The following is a 19746-nucleotide window of genomic DNA, read 5'->3' on the forward strand; positions in this document are numbered from 1 at the left end:
ATTTAAGTCAAACATTTTAGAATATTGGCCTTCAAAATCGTTGGTATCATGTTAGTTGTGTGTTTGGATACGGTTACCAACTACGAATTTATTTCTGATTCCTGTATTCACGGTAGTTCTCTGGAAACTTTTTGTGTTTTAAAATCAAATAAAACAGCAATGCTTATAACTCAAAATTGCTCAGAAAAGTCCTGAATCCTGGATGTTTTCAAACCTGAAATAAACAGAAAATCAAAAAAACAACATATTTTTTCATGGATGGATGACCACGATTCTAATGGCGGGAATTGCTATTGCTTGATGTTGTGTTTTTGCGCTTTGGTATCTTGGTAATGATTTGCGTTAGAACTTAGAAGTAACTTATATGATTAGCGAAAATGTCTATCTCAAGCTAAAACCCGTATTTTATAGAAACAGCTTATGCCTCTTGTTTTTTGCATATTTTTGTGAAAAATTTAACCGTTTTAAATGACAAACCTACAAGTTTTACAACCTAAAACTAAAAACTCAAAGCAACGTGTTTAATATTTTTACAATTTTGACTTGCTGCTTTTTTTGCTTGCGAAAATTGTTGAATCTTCGTTGTTGGTTGTAAAAAGTTACAAAATACAAAGGTATTTTATTACCCCATAGCTAAAAAAGAAACATCTTTTTCAATAAAAGTTAAAATTTAAACACCTTTATTTATGGCTGACGACGGTTTTGACGAGTTAGCTTATTACGAGTCCCAGTATGCTGATGATCTTGATGCATTGGATGAACTAGAAGGTATTTATGCATGCTTTTCAAAAGATTATGATAATATAAATAACATTGACAGTAAAAACCTAAGCAATGCTCTGAAAAATATGTATACAGGACATTTTGTTTACAGAAATTCAGATGTGTCAAGTTTTTTGTGTGCTTAACTACATTGGTTTTAAAGCTAATAATTTTGCTGCAGTTTGAGAATTGAGATTTCACCAGTCTTGGGGAAACTGTTATATCACTTGTAAATTTCTTCCTATTTTTAATGCTAATTTTTTTGTGGACAATCAATTGTATTTGTTATTTTACACAGCGATTGTGCAGTCTGAAAAAGCCAGCAATGTAGAAATTCCAGAACCCGAAATCAACAACATTACAGAGGTTGATGCAGATTGTACAGATGCTAACAACAAACGAAGAAAATTATTTTCCCCTGCTAAAGATGATTTTGATTCTGATTTAGTAATTGATGAGGAATGCATTCCTTTGTGTAAGTTAATTCCAGCTGCAAGAATTTATCCACCTGCAAGCACTTTTTACTTAAAATTTAAATAATATTGTTACAGCAGTTTAGTGACATATGGGGTATTGTATCCCTCTGAAAAGTTTTTTCTGTCATATCCAAATGGCTGGATCTGTTCATATTTTATTTAGTTTTAATAAACAATGTAAATATATTTTTTTAGCCCCCAAAAGAAAGCGGCCACGTTTGGAACAACGAAAACCTAGCATGCCTACCACCCTGGATATTGACAGAGACCTGGAAATAGAAAGGTAAAATGAATAATAAGCTGCAGACATTGCACACTGTTTCAAGTCTCATCGTAGCAGCTGGTGAAGAGACATGGGGCGTATTGGCTAGTGTATCTATCCAACTACACTCCAGTTTGTTGGGAGTAAAATGATAAAAATCCTTGCCTCACCTATTCTGTGGGCTTGTATAAAACTGATTGTTTCAGTAACAGAATACTGACCTAAATACTTACCAAAAAGGGTTGCAGGTTTGGAAGTTTTAGAAGAAATCAGATTTTTTTGACTTCTACTGTCCAATATCCAGTGTCCTTACAAATGTTATATTTGCTTGTGACAAGTCCATATTCCACCCTTCATGCTACTCTGCAACTCTGGTACTTAAGAGCAACTGGTGGTTTATGCTGCACTTACATGATTTGAAAAAAATGCTTTGTTTCAGGTTTAAAATTTTGGTCTATAGCAGAGTAAAGCAGGTATATTTCCATTTTTCAGACAAAAGGAACTAAGAGACAAGAACTGTCTGAGCACACCACAAATGATAGAAAAGATTTTGCGACACAGAGAAAACAAACATTCTGTGCCCGAATTTATTCCTACTGGTCAGTATGGGTCACTTCAATTATTAGTGACATCATACAACAATAAAAAACACAAACTTTGCCAAACAACTTACAAAACTTCACTACTATAAATTTTCGCACGGTCACTGAACTGTAAGATTTACAAAGTTTTGTTGTTTGGTTTTTGTAGAAACAACTGCTCAGAAGACATTCCAGCTTACAAAGGTTCTTGTCTGTCCACCAGTTCATAGTGATTTTGTTTCGGCCACATCATCCGATGGACAGCGAGTCTACATGCGCATGCGATCACATGAAAAACTTACCTCAGTAAGCAAAAAAAGAATTGCGACTATTATGTTTTATGAATATGTTGCTAATAGTTTTGCTTTAACTTAGATATTTAATGAATTTTTTTTGTACATACCATTCTGGGTAATTGCATGTGCATTGTTATGTATCAGGTTTTGAACTCGAATGAACTGATCACTGGTTCGAGATCTTTACAATTGTTGCCACAAACTCTTCCTGAACTGAGGCAGAGTATTTATGAGAAGGTGAGTGCGAATCTCTTAAAATAAGAAAAAATCACGTATTAAAACAGGAAGTTCCAGACAGTGTATGTATAGTAAATACATATTGGAGACTTTTTTGAAAAATGCTGTTGTGATCTTCAGCAGTCATTTCACAACAGTAATTGTAAATATTCCTGCAATAAAATCTGGCATTTTTGTTGTTGATAAAGTTGCAAGTTTCCAGGATTTTTTTTAGCCCAATGCTTTTTGATGTGTGTAGCTTTGTCTCTTCAACCAGTAAACTTGCACTAATATGCACTGCCACTACTCTTAGCTCTCAGATGCCAGTTTCAAATCTACAATGTACTTTTTACAAGGCTTGAATTAACCCAGCCCTATTTGGCTAAACTTGTTTTGTAACATTGAGAGCTAATTCATTGAAGTCTGAAGAGCATTTTTGCAATCTTTTTTCTATCTTTATTAGAAACAGCAAGAACGGCTTCTCGAAACTCAGCGAATCACAGAAGAAGTTCGGAGGGAGACACTTGGTCTTAGTGACAACACTTTGATGAATCAGGTTTTATCGGAGAGTACGATGACAATGGACTCGGAAAACCTCGAAGACGAGGGAATTTATAGTGGAGAAGAAAATTCAAACGACGGTTTGTGGGTGAACAAGTTTGCTCCGACCCACTACACACATTTGTTAAGTGATGAGGTAAAAAGAGATTGTTTTAAGTTAAGATATGACTTTATCATTTTTCTTAAGGGGTTTACTACCGTTTACAGAATAATATAAAATCCTTGCAGTAAATAACAAACAAAAAGTATGTTTTTAATTGTTACATGTAAAATTGCACTTTTTGCAGTTTCAAAAACTTTACTAATCAAAACAGTTGTTCTTAACGCGTGGCAATTATCTCTTAACGGTAATTTGACATTTTGCAGGGTATTATCAATTTTTTAATATTTTTTTGTTTTGTAATGTCAAAGTCGATCTTTTTGGTTTGTCAGTCATAGGTTCATTGTTTCAGTCGATTGGGGAAATAGTCCTTACGGTTTTTGATTGGAAAACCAGAAACAAATCACACAGGATTGTGATCTACAACCTTTTGTCAACAAAGCTGTTGTATTAAGTATCTGTCTTGTGAAAAAACTGTCATTTTTTGCAGGGTGTGAATCGTTCTTTGTTGAAATGGCTCAAACTGTGGGACCATGTTGTTTTTGGTCGACCAATCCAACCAAAGAAAAGTCAGGGCAAGGAAAATCAACCAAAACAACCCCAGGAGAAGTTTAAGAAGAAGTTTGGCAAGTTTAAAACAGATGAACAAGAAGAGGTATGAACTTCTTTCAATGCTGAACTCTAAAATTCCTCTCAAAGATATTGATTGTGCCTAACCTCTGTTTAAAATACACTACTACCTATTTGTTTTTACACACGTGCCTAAATATTCAGAGTTGTGTGGACTTTGATGTAAGGCTGTTAACACTGGCCTGGAATTCGAGGATTTTTTTGCATAAACATTAAAAAATGCAAGGTGTTTAACTGTTTATAGCCACTTTTAGATGTTGTTAAAGCCGTGTTTATTGTTCGTTTGCAAAGCACTATGACGACTTAAACTTAATTGAAGGTAACCTTAGTTTAAGCACCACAACTTAACAATACAGAGCAGGCTGTGTAATTGCCTTCACTTTTATAATTTTACGTATAGGTATAAGCACCGATGATTACAAGTCGCATCCCCGGTATTTTAAAAAACTTTACGTTTACAGCTGTTAATATCTATGTCAACCTTTGCTATTTCTCAGCCATATAAAACATTATATCACATATTTATTAAATATCCATTTACTTTTTAAGGAATTGGATGAGTTCAATCGACCTCACTTCAAGATTTCATTATTATGTGGAGCTCCTGGACTCGGCAAAACAACTCTGGCTCACATCATTGCGAGACATGCTGGATATCATGTTGTGGAAATGAATGCCAGGTAGAATAAAGTTGTTTCTTATTGACTAAGGTAAATCTTGCAAAATATATTTGGCAAACAAATTTTTTTTACTGTTTTCATGTCGAAAATTTGTAGGTAATATTATAGTATGTTACAAGTAGAAAGTCTTTAATGTATGCAAATACAATTATTTACCCCCCAAAAAATTGGTCATTTTTTGAAACAAACTTTAACATAAAGCTCTGTGACACATAAACCTTTTGAGTAACGAACATTAACATATAGAAAAAACTATAGTAGATGCAAAATTACTTAAACTCAATTAACATGTTTTTGCAGTGATGACAGAAGTGCAGAAACATTCAAGAAAAAACTTGAAGAAACGACTCAAATGAAGTCTGTACTTGGAACTGACCAAAGACCAAATTGCCTGATTATTGATGAAATAGATGGAGCTCCACAAGTGAATACCATTTGACAAGTTTGCTTCATATAAAAAAGTTTGACATTAATGCACCATTTAATGCATGCCCATTAATTTGATGTAAATGCTCAGTATGGATTAAAGTTATGCTACGAATAAAATAGAAAAGGACAATTTGAAAATAAAAAAGAAATCTATCTCTATTATATTTTTGTGTAGGTCTGAATAAATCCCTTTACAAAATTTTAAATCTCAGCAGATTAATTAAACTACCTATAGAACTCTAGAAAGGCATAAACTACTAACTAAATAATACTGTTTTTTGGGGAAAGATTTAAGTAAGCATTTTAGTGTTATTGAAGAACTGATAACACTGCTGTTTTTAACTTCCAGGCAGCAATCAATGTTTTATTGAATGCGATCGCCCAAACCAAGAAACAAGAACCGAAGAAGAAAAAGAAGAAAGAAACTCGTAACTTTCTACAGCGGCCGATTATCTGCATCTGTAATGACTTGTAAGTGAAATGTTCTTAGTGTGTATACTGACTGTGAAGTACTAATATCTTAACTAACATCATAAAGTCTAGAAAACGAATTTAGAAATACCAGAATTATATTTAAAATGCCTAAACGGCACTAAACATACATGCTTTATGTCATAACATTTTTTTATTGTTCGTACAAAACTGCTTTGTTTTATTATCGGTATGTATGCACCTAAAGATATTTTTTTATCAAACTGTTAAAGTATGTTCCGTCCTGTGTTTGTCCTTTAGGTATATTTTTATTGTTCATTTCTGTTCAATGTTCAGGTACGTTCCGTCATTGCGACAACTGAGGCAACAAAGTTATCTTCTTCAGTTTCCACAGACAACCACAGCAAGGCTGGCATCTAGATTACGACAGGTAAATTAGAGATATAATTAATTACACTACATAAAAGATAACAACTAACCTCAAAGCTTTAAAAAATACATGTACATGTACAACAGTGGTTCTCAAACACTAGTGGTACATCAGAACTTTTTAGGTGGTACGCGAGTAGATTTCTGTGATATACCCATTACTAGGGATGTGCCAAAACTGCAAATGTTCTGTTTGGTCGAACACCGAGCATCTCACTTTAATGTACATTATGACATCACAAAAGCCCCCTTTCTACGTTTTAGCTCTACTAGGTCTCTTACGTCACCGGCGGTGTTTTATTAAGCTGTACATGCCCATGAAGTGCGCGTTTTCCACCATCTAATACATTTGAAAAATCATTCGTTTTTGTTCATAAACATGCCTTTAGAACACTAGCTACATATGTTAGCAGGGTATGAATATGCAAATTTAACGCTCGGGTCAGTTTGTGCAACTGCTCGGCCGAGCACCGAGCATCAAAAACAGCGATGCTCGGTACTGAGTACTCGGGTTCTGGCTCGGCTCGGCCCATCCCTACCCATTACTGAATTTAATCCTAATATCTAATTTAGATCCGACATAAAATTGCAACTCAACTGACAAAACTGATCAGTCCTGGTTTGGGCGAAACTCATGTTTTGGACATTCTTTTGAAATTGCTAAATATGCTAGCCAGGTTGAGAAAATGGGCCTATTTCTTGGTTTATACATTCAAACAGGGTTAAGAAAAAGTTGTCAGGTGGTACGCGATCCGTAAAAGATTGGGAACCACTAATGTACAAGTAATGTAAACACAATAGATAGGACCGAAAGTTTGTCAGTAAAAAGTTTAATGTTACTGCACTTATACTTTTTGTTTGATTAGCTTAGTAAATGTACTGTTACGTTTGAACTGCTTACAAATCTTTGCATTTTTCTTATTTATACATAGCATTGTGTTTTTTGTTTGGTAATTTTTTACTGATGAAAACTAAACAATTTTTTTTTAGGAAATTTTAGTGTGAAAACCAATAAATCGGTCACTGTATTGTTTTGTTTTCATGACAACAAATGCACTTCGCTTTTTAAACATCATCAGTATGTCACAGTAAAAGAAGATATATTCATGAAAATTTCAGTTATGTCGACATCAGTCATTGGAATGTGATTTATCGAGCCTTCTTGCTTTGTGTGAGAAATCGGGAAACGACATCAGGGCTTGCATCAATACATTGCAGTTCGTCAGATCAAAGGGAACCACAAAGTAAATAAAGGTTTTTGTTTTAGTTGAAAAAGATATGTTAAAAACAAACATACTACATACCAATCACAGTACGCCAGGCCCATTGAAGGCGCTATACCGAATCAGCCAGTCACCAAACATTCACCACCATATGGCAAGGCGTAGGCTAGAATAATCTACACATACCATTTTCTTTTTCATATTCGCTTTAAGTTTTATGATTATAAAAAAGCCACCAAAAAAAATGTTGTGATTTTGTTTCATGTTGTGTCAACCAACACTAAATGAAATTTTATTCTTTTTGTTTAGATTAAATGTTGAAATAGTCAAGGACTTATCGATCGGACAAAAGGATCAACACAAATCTATATTTTACACATGGAATGAGATATTTCAACTTCCAAAGAACAAAAGGTTTTTAATATTTCTGCATTATTGCCAATCACTTTGGTGCATTATGGACTGTGCAGAAACCATAGTTTATGTAGTCTGTGCACTAGAAGCAATGCAGGTGCCTGATGGGACGAGTACCCAATACTCGGTACTCGGTATCGATGGTATCGAACGATTTCAGTGGTATCGATACTCGTACTCGGTATCGAAATATTTTGTCTCAGTTTTCGATACCAACGTTCGAGTACCGAAGGCCGATTTACACCATAAGAATACGGGCAATTTTTGGCCAATATTTGCTTCGGATAGCACAAAATCGGGAAAAAGTTCCGCCAGGTTACATATATTTTTTTCGCTACATTTTTCTGCATGTGTGTGTTTACACCTGTACCCCGACCATGCCAGATAAATTAGCCAGTGATATACAACTAAGTACAACACTACACTTAAGTACTCGGTATCAAAGGTATATACATGTGGTACTCGTACTTGGTATCAGTACTCGCTTCAAAACCTGGTATCGTCCCATCACTATTGACTACTATCTACACTAGATTTAGCATCCCTTTGTCTTTTACTAAACCACTGTCCTAGCGACTTGTGAATTTTAATAAATTGGCATGCACTAAATACTTGTTAATTTATTGTGGGTTAGTCTGCAATAAACAACATCAATTGTTTTGCATGCAAATGTGTTACAACTTTTCAATTATTGTGTGTTGATTGATTGCAGTGATGTGGTTCCGCTGATGGTATCAGCAAAATGATGCCTGATTTAAAACATGGAAAAGTTTGCCATGCCCTGTGCTCCAAAATTGTTTTTTGTTTTAGAAAAATGGATCGTGATTCACAAGCGGTGCAGCAAGGTGTGATGGACGGTCAAAAAGTGTCGCAATTCTCGGCTCGCTTCTATCACATCCTGGACGTTGTTATGGCAAACGGGGAATATGAAAAAACACTGCAGGTAAAAACTTAACAGATTTCCCAGTTGAAAACATATTTGGCAATATAAAATCCCAAAGGGCTTCACCAGTGCAGCTTGATACAAGGCTAGTATAGCCAGGTTTATGTGATTCAATTTATGAAAAAAGTCGTGTTTGACTTAATTTGTAACACTCAAATTGTGCAACATTTATGATATTTTTTTGCTATTCTTTTGGGGTATTATTATAATTCAAACAAATCCACACAACTACATAAAGGTTAATGGCATATTCCATTTAATTGCATGGGGATGGGGAAATTGATGTTTATGATTTGTTTAAAAAAACACTATATGCATAAAACAAGCTTGGCGAATCCACATAGTTGCATACTTGGTAATGGTACATTCCACTTAATTGCATAAGGGTGTAGAATCTCACACATAATTTGTTTAAAATAAGTTTTGGTAGTCACCTATTAACGTAGAACACACTTGGCAAATTTAACACGAGATCAACCAGATTTGTCTGTGTTAATGCAAAGAAGCAAGCTATTACTTAATTTGTACCTTACCACATTTGTTTTTACAAATACTTTGTTGCATTCTATCTAACTGTTGCCATGGTTACCTTTCACAGGGAGTGCATGAAAACTTTCTCATGATGAAATTCAAAGACATTGGCATGACGTCAGTGAACAAGGCTTATGAGTGGATGCTGTTGTACGACCACATCAATAAAGAGGTGGCTCTTCACCAGGAGTGGGTCCTCATGAGATTCACTCCCTACATTTTTGTCCTATTTCATCTTCTTTTCTCCTGCATCTCTCCTCCCAAGATACAATTCCCACAAACTGCTAACGAGGTAAATGAGATTTTATGTCGTTGCCAGTAGGGATGGGCCGAAACTGCAAATGTTCTGTTTGGTCAAGCACCGAGCATCTCACGTAAATTCTCGAGGCTCGGCCGAGCACGCTCGGTGCATTGTGACCGTCACGAACATTCCCAGTTCCACGATAGTTTTGTAGCTTTCCAAGGTCCCTTATGTCACCAGCGGTGTATTCAGCTGTACAGGCCCCAGAAATATGCGTTTTCCACCATCTAATCTAACGCATTAAAAAACAGTCATTTTTGTTCTTGTAAAAATGTAAACCCTTTCGAACACTAGATTGATATGTAAGCAGGGCATGAATATGGGATATTAATGCCCGGGTCAGTTTGTGCAACTGCTTGGCCGAGCACGTAGCATCAAAAACAGCAATGCTCGGTACCGAGTACTCATGTTTTGGCAACACAGTGTGTGAGCAAATGTGAATAAACCGCTGTATAGGCACACAGTACTGGCAAAAGCGATCGAATGCTGATAAAAATGCTCTAAGTACAAAAGTGTTTGATTTGTTAAAATGTAACAACCCAAAATAAGTTCACTAACCATTTAGAGGCAATGTTAATGAACAGCTGTCCACGTTTTGATCTTAAAGTTGAAACATATTTTCTGATTTTTTATGCAGAATCGACAAAAGCAACAAAAGAGTGAAAACCTTTTAACTTGCCTTTACCAAGAAATGCTTCCCAATTCACGATGCTACACTCCACCTACTGTTGCTATACAGGATCTTGTGCCCCACCTACTGGCTATTATGACGCCATCACTGCGACCGGTAGGTGGCGGTAGCAATTAATTTCTGGATTTATCGAACAGCTGAAACTTATCTCTGTACTGCTCGTCAATACAACTTTTTATGTTGGGTGATCAAAAAGATCCCTTAACCCAACCGAACTGCTACATCACCTACTATGCCTAGCTAAAAGTACATTAATATTAGGCTTATTATCCAAAATTAAGCAAAACCTATTTACTGACGTTGTATGTTGGTAATCATTCAATTTAACAACACTTAAGCTATTTCTGTCATATACTTTGTCTTTTGTTAAGAGCTGTAGTCTTTCTTATGCATTTTAGCTTCGATTTTTGTCAGCACAAGTGTTGGTTCAATGGCAGCATTGTTTTGACGCAGGTCAACATGCAACTTTACAGCAGCAATGAGAAGAAACAACTTGCCGACCTCGTTCACTCCATGCTTGCGTACAACCTCACTTACAGACAGGAGAAAGATGCAGAGGGTCAATACAAATATGTGCTGGAACCGTGAGTTGAAAACAAGTGTTAAAAGTTGCGAAAAGTTTAAGGTTTAACCCAGTGATTACCAAAATGTGCGCCGCTAAACATACAAGACTAACATTATAAAAGTCAAAGGGTGCTATAATATGCCGAAGGTTTTTAATTATTTTACACTAATTGAGTTTCTTAATACTTTTGGGGGGTAAAACCAGTCGAAAAGCTGTATGGTAAGGTGTACTGAGGGTGACAATTAATGTCAACATTGGCGCGTAAAATTATGTGGTGGTATTTAACTTAGTCGTGTTTATAACTAATAACATATACAGTTAACCTAAGTTAAAAGTTAAAACAGATTCGGTTAATCCGGATGGTAGATATGGTTTGCAATGTGATGGGCTTTAACTAATCGACATCAAATAAACCAGATCAACGCCTAATTTGGAATATTGTTTTGGCTTAATGTTATAGGCAGGGTTGCCATACCGTCCTTATTTCTAAGATTTGTCCTTATTTTGAAGGGCTGTGTCTTAGAAAAGTTCATTGTCCTTATTTCTAAGAAATGTCCTTATTTTTGACTGTTAGTCCTTATTTTGTCTTATTTTCAACAATTACTGTAGTCAAATCCCTGCTACAAGTAGAAGTGAACCTAGACCCGGCCTGTTGTGAGATGCACTTAGTATTTTCTATGAACAACCAGTTGTTGGAACAGATTGTTTCTTCTCAAAATATTGCAAATAATATATCATGGCTTGTATAAATGCAAAGATTTGTTCAAAAACGCTTGTTTCGTTTCGCATAAAAATTTAATTTTTCGGTTGTCCTTATTTTCGGTTTCAAGTCGATGGCAACCCTGGTTATAAGTCTGATTTAACCGTGGTTCACTGTACATTCAAAATTTAGTAAATGTGGGCAGTTGAGTGAAAGGTTGTACTATCCTGTTATAAATTATTGGTAAAACGACAACTTCTTCAGTTAACAGTTCTCTGAGTGCAGATATTGTGGTTTTGCAGGAATATGGCAGAAGTGTGCGCGTTCCATCATCCGTCGGGGGGCGCTAGACGTCAACTTTCGTACGCACTCAAGCAAATTATCTCCAAGGAGGTTGAGAGTGAGAGAATGAGGAGGAGTGAGAGTATGATGACAGGAAAAGTCGAACAAAAGGTATTTGTGTGTTGAAAACTTGAGCGGGATTCTAACAATATTACTGATTTGGTATAACGCTCTCGATAGGACTTGCATACTATACTTATTATGTTCAAATGTGTCGTGATCGCCGATCTGCATAGACGCTTCAGGGCTGATCCCAGTTACGAATTTATGTTCATCTAAACAGTTACGGTCGAACTGGCGATCCCCTTCTACGAAGCTGACATGTGCAGCATACAAGGCGGGCAACTGTGCTTGTGATTCGCCTTTGGGCAGGTTCTCCACTGAGTCTATATATCTCAGTTGATAGAGCGCGAGTCCCGTAAAGGCTCTTGTCATGGGTTCGAATCCCACCAAAGGCTAGATTTTTCTAAACTACACCTTGTCATATAGGAATGCTTGGGAGACCGGCTGATTCGGCATAACCAGGGTGGCCATACCGTCCTTATTTCTAAGATTTGTCCTTATTTTGAAGGGGTGTGTCTTAGAAAACTTTATTGTCCTTATTTCTAAGAAATGTCCTTATTGTTGACTGTAGTCCTTATTTTGTCTTATTTTCAACAATTACTGTAGTCAAATCCCTGCTACAGGGAAAAGCAAACCTAGACCCGGCCTGTTGTAAGATGCACGAAGTATTTTCCACGAACAACCAGTTGCTAGAACAGATTGTTCCCGGCCAAAATATTGCAAATATTATGTCATGGCTTGTATAAAAGCAAAGATTTGTTCAAAAACGTTTGTTTCGTTTCGCAAAAAAAATTAATTTTTCGGCTGTCCTTGTTTTTGGTTTTAAGTCGATGGCAACCCTGGGTATAACACCTTCAATAGGCCTGGCGTAGTGTGATTTATACATGAGTGTGCCGTGATCTGCATTAAAGCTTCGGGGTTGATCCCAGTAATGAATGTGTTCATTTAACCTTAATTATACAAAACTTTAGAAATATATACAAAACAAATAATAATTCATCTCAGTCTTTTCCATATTACAGGATTCAAAAGTTGAAACGGTCGTGACAACGCAGAGCTCGAAACAAAAAGTTCCAAGTCACTTACAAAGACTGGAAACTTCCATCAACCAAATCAGCCTCCCTGCGGAAAAGGTGGGTGACAGGATTGCTCATTTTTAGCCCTGCAACTAAATTGTTCGATTTTTTTAGCCGGTTGTGGACTTCTTCAGTCGATTCACGAAAATTAAACGATTTGATGTGGATGGAAATGAACAAGGTGAGATTTTGGAAACGATTTTTTGTGCATACTTTCGAACCCTACAAAATTTGTTAAAATTGTTTTTTAAGCCAGTATGACGTGGAGTACGGGTGTTTTATTTATAAACTATTTATTTGAAGGATACATGTTTACCTTAATGCCTTAGTTTGTCATCAGCCGTTGTTTTACAAAAAGGCAGTGTCCATAAGTTACCTATGTGTCGTTTCACTATCGTCTGTTGACGTCGGATTTCTTTCAAAGTTCAAGGTGGCAGCACAATTGAAATATGTCAAGTTGTCTTTTAATCCTCAAACCAAGTAGTAATTACGGCATTCACTATGTCACCTCACCTTTCAGTGGCATGCAATGAATGTAAAAGCGCTCACTTCAATTTTTCAGCTTTGTTTGTCAAAAAACTCGAACTTACGAACCATCCCACCATTTGTCTGCTTGTGGTGTTCGGATCCCCGCTAAACCGATACCACCGTGCCATCACCGCGTAACGATAATTATCGTTTTGCGGGGTTAATATCGTCCAACGCCCGATTCGTGCGATTTATTTCCTAACACATGCTCTCACGTGGATCTTGAGATATTTTTAAGCAGGTGTTAGTGTCCATTGTTCCCCACGTTCTAGCTGACAATCTTCCTTTATGACGCAACAAGTGCATGTGTCCGCGTCACAGTGCTTTCAAGTGGGTGTGACTGTGATATGAGGGCCTGTCTATCAGAGGCGAGAATGACAGCCGGGCAAAATACCAAGCTCCATTTAATGCGCTTAATCGTATCACCTTGTTAGAAAAAACAACAGGCGCGGCTTGTTGGTAATCCAACTTTATATCAGGACTTAGGGAATACCTGGTGGCTTGCCTATCTAATTCACATTACAGTGTAACCGTGTTTTCCGACTTGTTCTGCATGTCTTGTATCCGAGGCTTGGTTTCCATTGTCAGGGCGTTGCTGTGTTGACACCGGTTGGTGTAATCGGCTAATACCTTGTGTAAAAGGTAGGATTAGATCCCAGTGAAGCTGCGCTTACCATTTTTTCCTGTTACTTTCGTGACCTTTATGGCTGGGTGCGGTAGGGTGTATGTTAAAATTAAGTGAAGCTTGTAAGGAATTTTGTGATGCGTTGTTGAAGTGTGTGAAATAGTGCAAAAGACTGCCCATGCGGTTTTAAACTGTCCTTATTTTTACATTAGTGTTGTTTTTATTATTTCACTTTGGGCAATATTGTCAAAACGTGTTACAGCTATAATTGCATAAGTTGGGTCTTGAAAAGTAGATAAACTAGTAACAAATTTGCCAAATGGCACAGCGTCTGATGGTTTGGTCACTACGATTTAAAAATGGCAAAACAGCCAATTTTTTATTTTATTATTATTAAATTGATGAGACACAATCTAAAGCTCTTTGAAATAAGTTATTTGTTAAGCCACCAAGTTTCAATTTATTATTTGTTTGGTCAAAATCAGCTCATTGGTTTAAAAATAGCGTCCAAAAGATTTGTTACCAAAACGTCAATTCTTCCGATCAGTCTTACGCTGTTTTACTGTGTGACCAGCGAAAGAGCTTTGTTTAAAACCGAACGTCAAATGACAGAGGTCAAGTTAATGGGATTGGGCTTTCCGATGAAAAGCGTTACGTCATAGGTACAAGGTCATGTGATATCGCGATAATCTGATCTAACCCGTCAATAATCGTGATCAACCGATTGTTTACACTCGGAGTGTGAGAGAGGTGGACATTTTCGCACAGTTGAATTTCGCCGAATTCTGAACTTTTTTTTCATCTTTCATCTTGTCACTGTCGCTTGTGTTGGGATTATAACGACTTTGTAGACGTATTAGTTTGAGCTGGGTTTAAATTTATATTTTTATCAAAACGGTAAATCAGGTGAAACTTCTAACAAATATATATCTACTATGTATTACATGATAAATTGCTCAGGATATCAGGATTTAGTCCAAATAAAATAATTTGTTACTCCTCATTTGAATAAAACGGTTTGGGTTTTATGTAATTATTGTAACATATCATTGAACTGAATTTGGATTTCATGTCTTCTACCAAAAAATATTTCTTCCATTTCTGGAATTGAATACTTTTATATTTTTGTAAATCTAATTTGGACATTTTATTACCAACTTTTATTTGTTTGCATTAGCAATAGTTCAAAGGGCTTTGATTGGACGAAAATTACCATCCCACTTAGTTTCGACTAAAATAGACGCACGTGCATATGTGTGTACATGAGTCCTACTATTTCTGGGCTTAACCAGTGGCAGTTCTGTGTGCAAAATATCAAAGTAACTACTGATGATTTGCCCTCAGATGTAAAACGAGTTGGTAACACTGGTAATAAGGTTGAAACGTTGGGCGTATGTTTAATAACGTGCTGCTAGACAACTTTTTCTTAGATTTAATCTCGTTCCAACGTAAATCCAGCGGTATTTTGGGCAAAATGTCACTGAAAACGCAATCGTTTTACGTCGCGTGAAACCTTATGCGCACGTTTTTTTAAACTGAGAATGATTTTGCCCGTTTCTCTACGTTTTTCATGACGCATGTTATACTGTTTTTATGAAATTAAGTAAAATCTAACCCAGGAATTTCCTACCGCCTATTTTACGTGTTAAAAATACTAATATTTTCGCCCACACACATAATCGCATGTATTGTATGAGTAAAGTTTACACCGCCCAACTGTATTTATAAACGTCCCAAAGGTGAAGTTTACCTCCTACGTTGACACGCTGTGGTCTACAACTGGTTTCAGGCGATGGATCACCAGTCAAACTAAGTGTGGGCAATTACAATTTAGAATTTTAGAGTAAGGACAAAGTAAACATACAAAATAAAGCTTGAAATATATTAAAAAAAACGAAATTCAAGAAGTGATATAAAATAACTGACAGCTAACATGATGCAATAAAAAGCAATAGAATACTATGCAGCTATTTTCAATTTATCACCATATGTAGTAGGCGTTTTTTGTTGGACCTTCCAAAAAGTCATCGTAGGCCACCGGTTGAACCACTGGTCCAATACTATAGTGATATAAAATTACCAGTTTAAACTTAGTTGTTTCAGGCCTAAAACACCATTAATTTTTTTTCTCGATATCTTAGTTGTGATTAAAACAACAAAAAAGAAAATAAATTACAAGTCAGTTGATGTAGTTTGAATTCTTGTGTTTCCTATGACCTGTTACTCTCTGATAAACGCAAACGAAAAATCAATTAGGTGAACAAAAATATCACAAAAAATGCTGCGTCACGTTTATGCTGTTCTTAAATCTGCTGTGTCAGCGTATGTATTGTGACGTAGCGCTCCATACAAACAATGACAGGTAGGAACGTTTGCTTTTAACAATGCTCAATTTTTGTGACATGTGACTCGGTTAAATGTGTGGAGTCCCGTGATCAATAAATGTGAAAATAAATCGATCACTTGCGTTGGATTGTTCTGGAAACTTAAAATCTGAGTTCGACAAGTCCAATATGCCAATTTACAATGTTATGAAATGGTTCAATTCGTGACACAATTTAATTTTTGTAGTAAAAAAAACTTAGGTTATGTTGGGTGGTCCTGAACCAATTTTTTCTTGTGTCTGGGTATACACAAAAGCTACCAAAGTACGCTATGGCCATTGTAATGTAAGCGCTGTGGTCCTTCCATGTAGTTTTTCACGCGCCGAAAACATTTGCAAGCACGTAACTTAGATAAGATCACACAGAAAGCAGTGCATGTATATATGTGTGGTGTGTATTGTCTTTTATTTTATTTTTACTTTTCTTGCGTTTTTTTCTGCGTTTTTAGCCACATTTTATCTATAAAAAATAAAAGCGGTTAACTATACGTTTTATTACCAAACCAACCGGTCACACGCATTTTGACAAATGCATGACTAACTGATTCGGTTACTGTAAAAATCTCGGAACAGTTGAAACCCAACGTGGCCATTAGTAGTTCAATTTTTGTTATTACTTTCACATCCAAAGTAGGTCAATTGTGTTCCATTATTTTTTTATCTAGTGCTGTATTTAATTTTCTTAACAATTGGATTACGGACTAAAATATGACATTCCAATAAACGTTTTTCTAACGTTGATTGCACTCCTTAAAGTTGTAAACAATTTGGTAATAACATGATGAATATTTTGATTTTGGACACTTGTGGCGCTCCTGGGCTAATACCAACCCACCCATGGCATACACCAGCGGTTCTCAACTGGTGGTCCATGATGACTTTTTGGGTGGTCCACAGGACGTCCACTATACTATATTTGGATAAACTGGAAATAGTTGCATAAAATGTATTGAATATGCAGTAATATTTTTTATTACTCGAAATTCTGTTTTGAAGAAACTTATTTTAAGCCAAAATCTTTGTTGTGTATGATTACTAAAAAACGGAATGTTCCACGATATTTTATTATTTGGGTACATGGCCTGAAACGAGTTAGGAATCACCTCCAGAAAAGTTACGTTTTAGAATAGATATTCACTTTTTTTAACACCTGAAGATAATGCGATTAAATCACTTTGTTCGTGTCTTGTTTAATGTTGAAACAAACACTGTGGTCCAATATCTTACGTTTCTCGTTGCAGCAAACCGGCTTTAGCCCACAAAGTTGATTCAAATCCCCGAAAACAGATGTTTCCACCAAAAAACGATGTTTTTTAGTCACCGAAACGGGATTTTCTGCGGTTTGGTCGGCGAATAGTCATAATACTGCATTTTTAATTTTACATATTTACCAAATCTTGTTGCTTAAACATCAAATATGATTAATACTCGCGCTGAGGTTAACAGGCTGATATCAATCAATACTAATTTTGCACTCAAACGCGTTTTAGTTGCGAAATTGACATCTAGGAAATTGCCACATAATCATTAAAGAATTTACGTAGGACAGTAGTTCTCAAACTGTGCGTCGCGACGCCCTGGTGCGTCGTTTCAATTTTCCCAGGGCGTCGCAGAATAGTTCCGTTTCGTGGCTATTTGTTGTTGTATGAATAAACAAAACTCTAATAATAAGTTTACTCATTACCTTTATTTGCTGGGGCGTCGCAAGTCCAGAAAAACTTTTCCAGAGGCGTCCTAACAAAAAAAGTTTGAGAACCACTGACGTAGGACATTACCTCCCAAAAGTTGGCCCTTTCCAAACCTTGAATGCACGATCTTACGCATGGAAACTCGCGCAAAATTGTTTTTAGAGCCTAGCCAAAACGAATCTAAAATATACTTAAATTTGATTCCAACGAACCCTTTACCCTATTGTGATAATATTCAAGCAGTTTAAATACTGGTTTAGCAGCACTGTTTAGTTTAACTGTTAAGACGTAGATGATTCGCTGGGGTCAGCACTGAAGCGTCGATGCAGACCAGCGATCACGGCACACTCATATAGAAATATAAGAGTCCCAGGAAAGACCTTTGTCGTGGGTTCGAATCCACCGCAGGCTAGATTTTTCTAGCCTACGCCTTGCCATATGGTGGTGAATGCTTGGTGACCGGCTAGTTCGGTATTACGCCTTCAATGGACCTGGTGTGCTATGATTTCTATTGAAGACATAGATTCTTTTCAAATTGAAGTATTTTTGTGTATTTTTATCACAGGTAATTTTATCGCAATGTGACATACTCCCATATCGTATTATTACGATGCAATGATATCGTTTTGATATAATGTACAGGAAAATGTGTAATTTTAGGATGTAATTTCTATGCGTTGAAACAGTTTTTGTTTATTTGGTCGTTGACAACACCGGGTTCGTCTGCAAACTCTTGCGTATGTTCAAGACTTACAACGTCGAAAATACTTGCTCTATGATGGTCATTCAAACCGTAAATCCAATCAACATTCCCTTGCCAGTATTCAGCCAATTCTACTGACGTGTGTATTACGTCCATCACATCTACTTATCATATCATCATTCATTACAAGATGTCAGATGGGTTTATTAAGTTCACATAGATTAGTGTCCGATTACATCGATAACACCTGAATCACTCAATTTCAAACCGCTTACACAGCACATCGAGTCACGTGTATTTGTTGCCCTACCCTTCTTACTTATGTTAATGATGTTGTGTGGCTTCAGTGACATGGTCCGCAGTATGTGTGGCACAGTCGGGTCGGGTTCGGGCTTCTGTTTAAACAAAACGTGCTTGATTAGGGTCAACTTCACACTCGGGATTATTTAGGCCGAAATTGCGCAAATTTTTCGGCCAAATTCTTGCTCTCAAAAATATCGATCGCGGCCAAGGCACAACTTTGTGTAATAAAATACCAGTGTCATTTACCGTCAATTGTACCTGACCGACTTAACTTGGGCCGGGCAAGGATTGGAAGTGTCCTGTTGGCCAACTGTGTTTAATATAGTGTTACCTCACAGATACAAATGACGTAACACTCTATTTATTTATTTACAGACTTGTTTTTTTAAACGAACTGCAAATTCGCTGATTTATTTTATGTCCTTATAAAATCTTTTACCTATTCATATGTGGTCTCCAGTTGGCCAATTTTCATCTTTTTTTTGTGATAACAATACAAGCCATTTGCAGGCTCCAAACATAAAATTAACTCTTTGTAATACTTCCACCCGCTTTGGGATTGAAACCAGCAACCATTTGATTTTAAATCTTCTTTTCTTTGGCAGAAAAACCGCGTCATGCGAAAATCCGCGACCCAGGAATCGGCAACAGTGACCTCTGGTTCAAATACAACGAGGGATTCTCGAATGCCATACGTCGCACTGTCTACGTTAAAGACCTTATGTGACGTCACACTCGACTATTGTTTGTTTTCGAATATATTTGCTGTCCAATAAACCCAACATGCTAAATAGAAGGTATAAAGTTTGTGTG

General features: G+C 36.4%; 1 protein-coding gene across 1 annotated transcript; it reads left to right on the forward strand.

Annotated features, from left to right (window-relative positions):
- The first annotated feature begins 602 nt into the window (after positions 1-602).
- LOC145214390 (chromosome transmission fidelity protein 18 homolog) lies at positions 603-19729 on the forward strand. Its single transcript, XM_080082901.1, has 22 exons — positions 603-768; positions 1061-1237; positions 1434-1521; positions 1993-2099; positions 2251-2387; positions 2522-2614; positions 3057-3290; positions 3745-3909; positions 4434-4564; positions 4865-4988; positions 5343-5464; positions 5762-5855; positions 6974-7098; positions 7387-7491; positions 8302-8434; positions 9033-9257; positions 9904-10053; positions 10411-10541; positions 11525-11675; positions 12650-12760; positions 12818-12884; positions 19539-19729. Exons 1-22 carry the CDS (start codon positions 687-689, stop codon positions 19658-19660), a joined length of 2874 nt encoding a protein of 957 aa, XP_079939027.1. The 5' UTR covers positions 603-686; the 3' UTR covers positions 19661-19729.
- Positions 19730-19746: the final 17 nt, after the last annotated feature.

Source organism: Phallusia mammillata, chromosome 1 (assembly GCF_965637545.1).
Source record: "Phallusia mammillata chromosome 1, kaPhaMamm4.hap1.1, whole genome shotgun sequence".
In the NCBI taxonomy this organism is placed as follows: Eukaryota; Metazoa; Chordata; class Ascidiacea; order Phlebobranchia; family Ascidiidae; genus Phallusia; species Phallusia mammillata.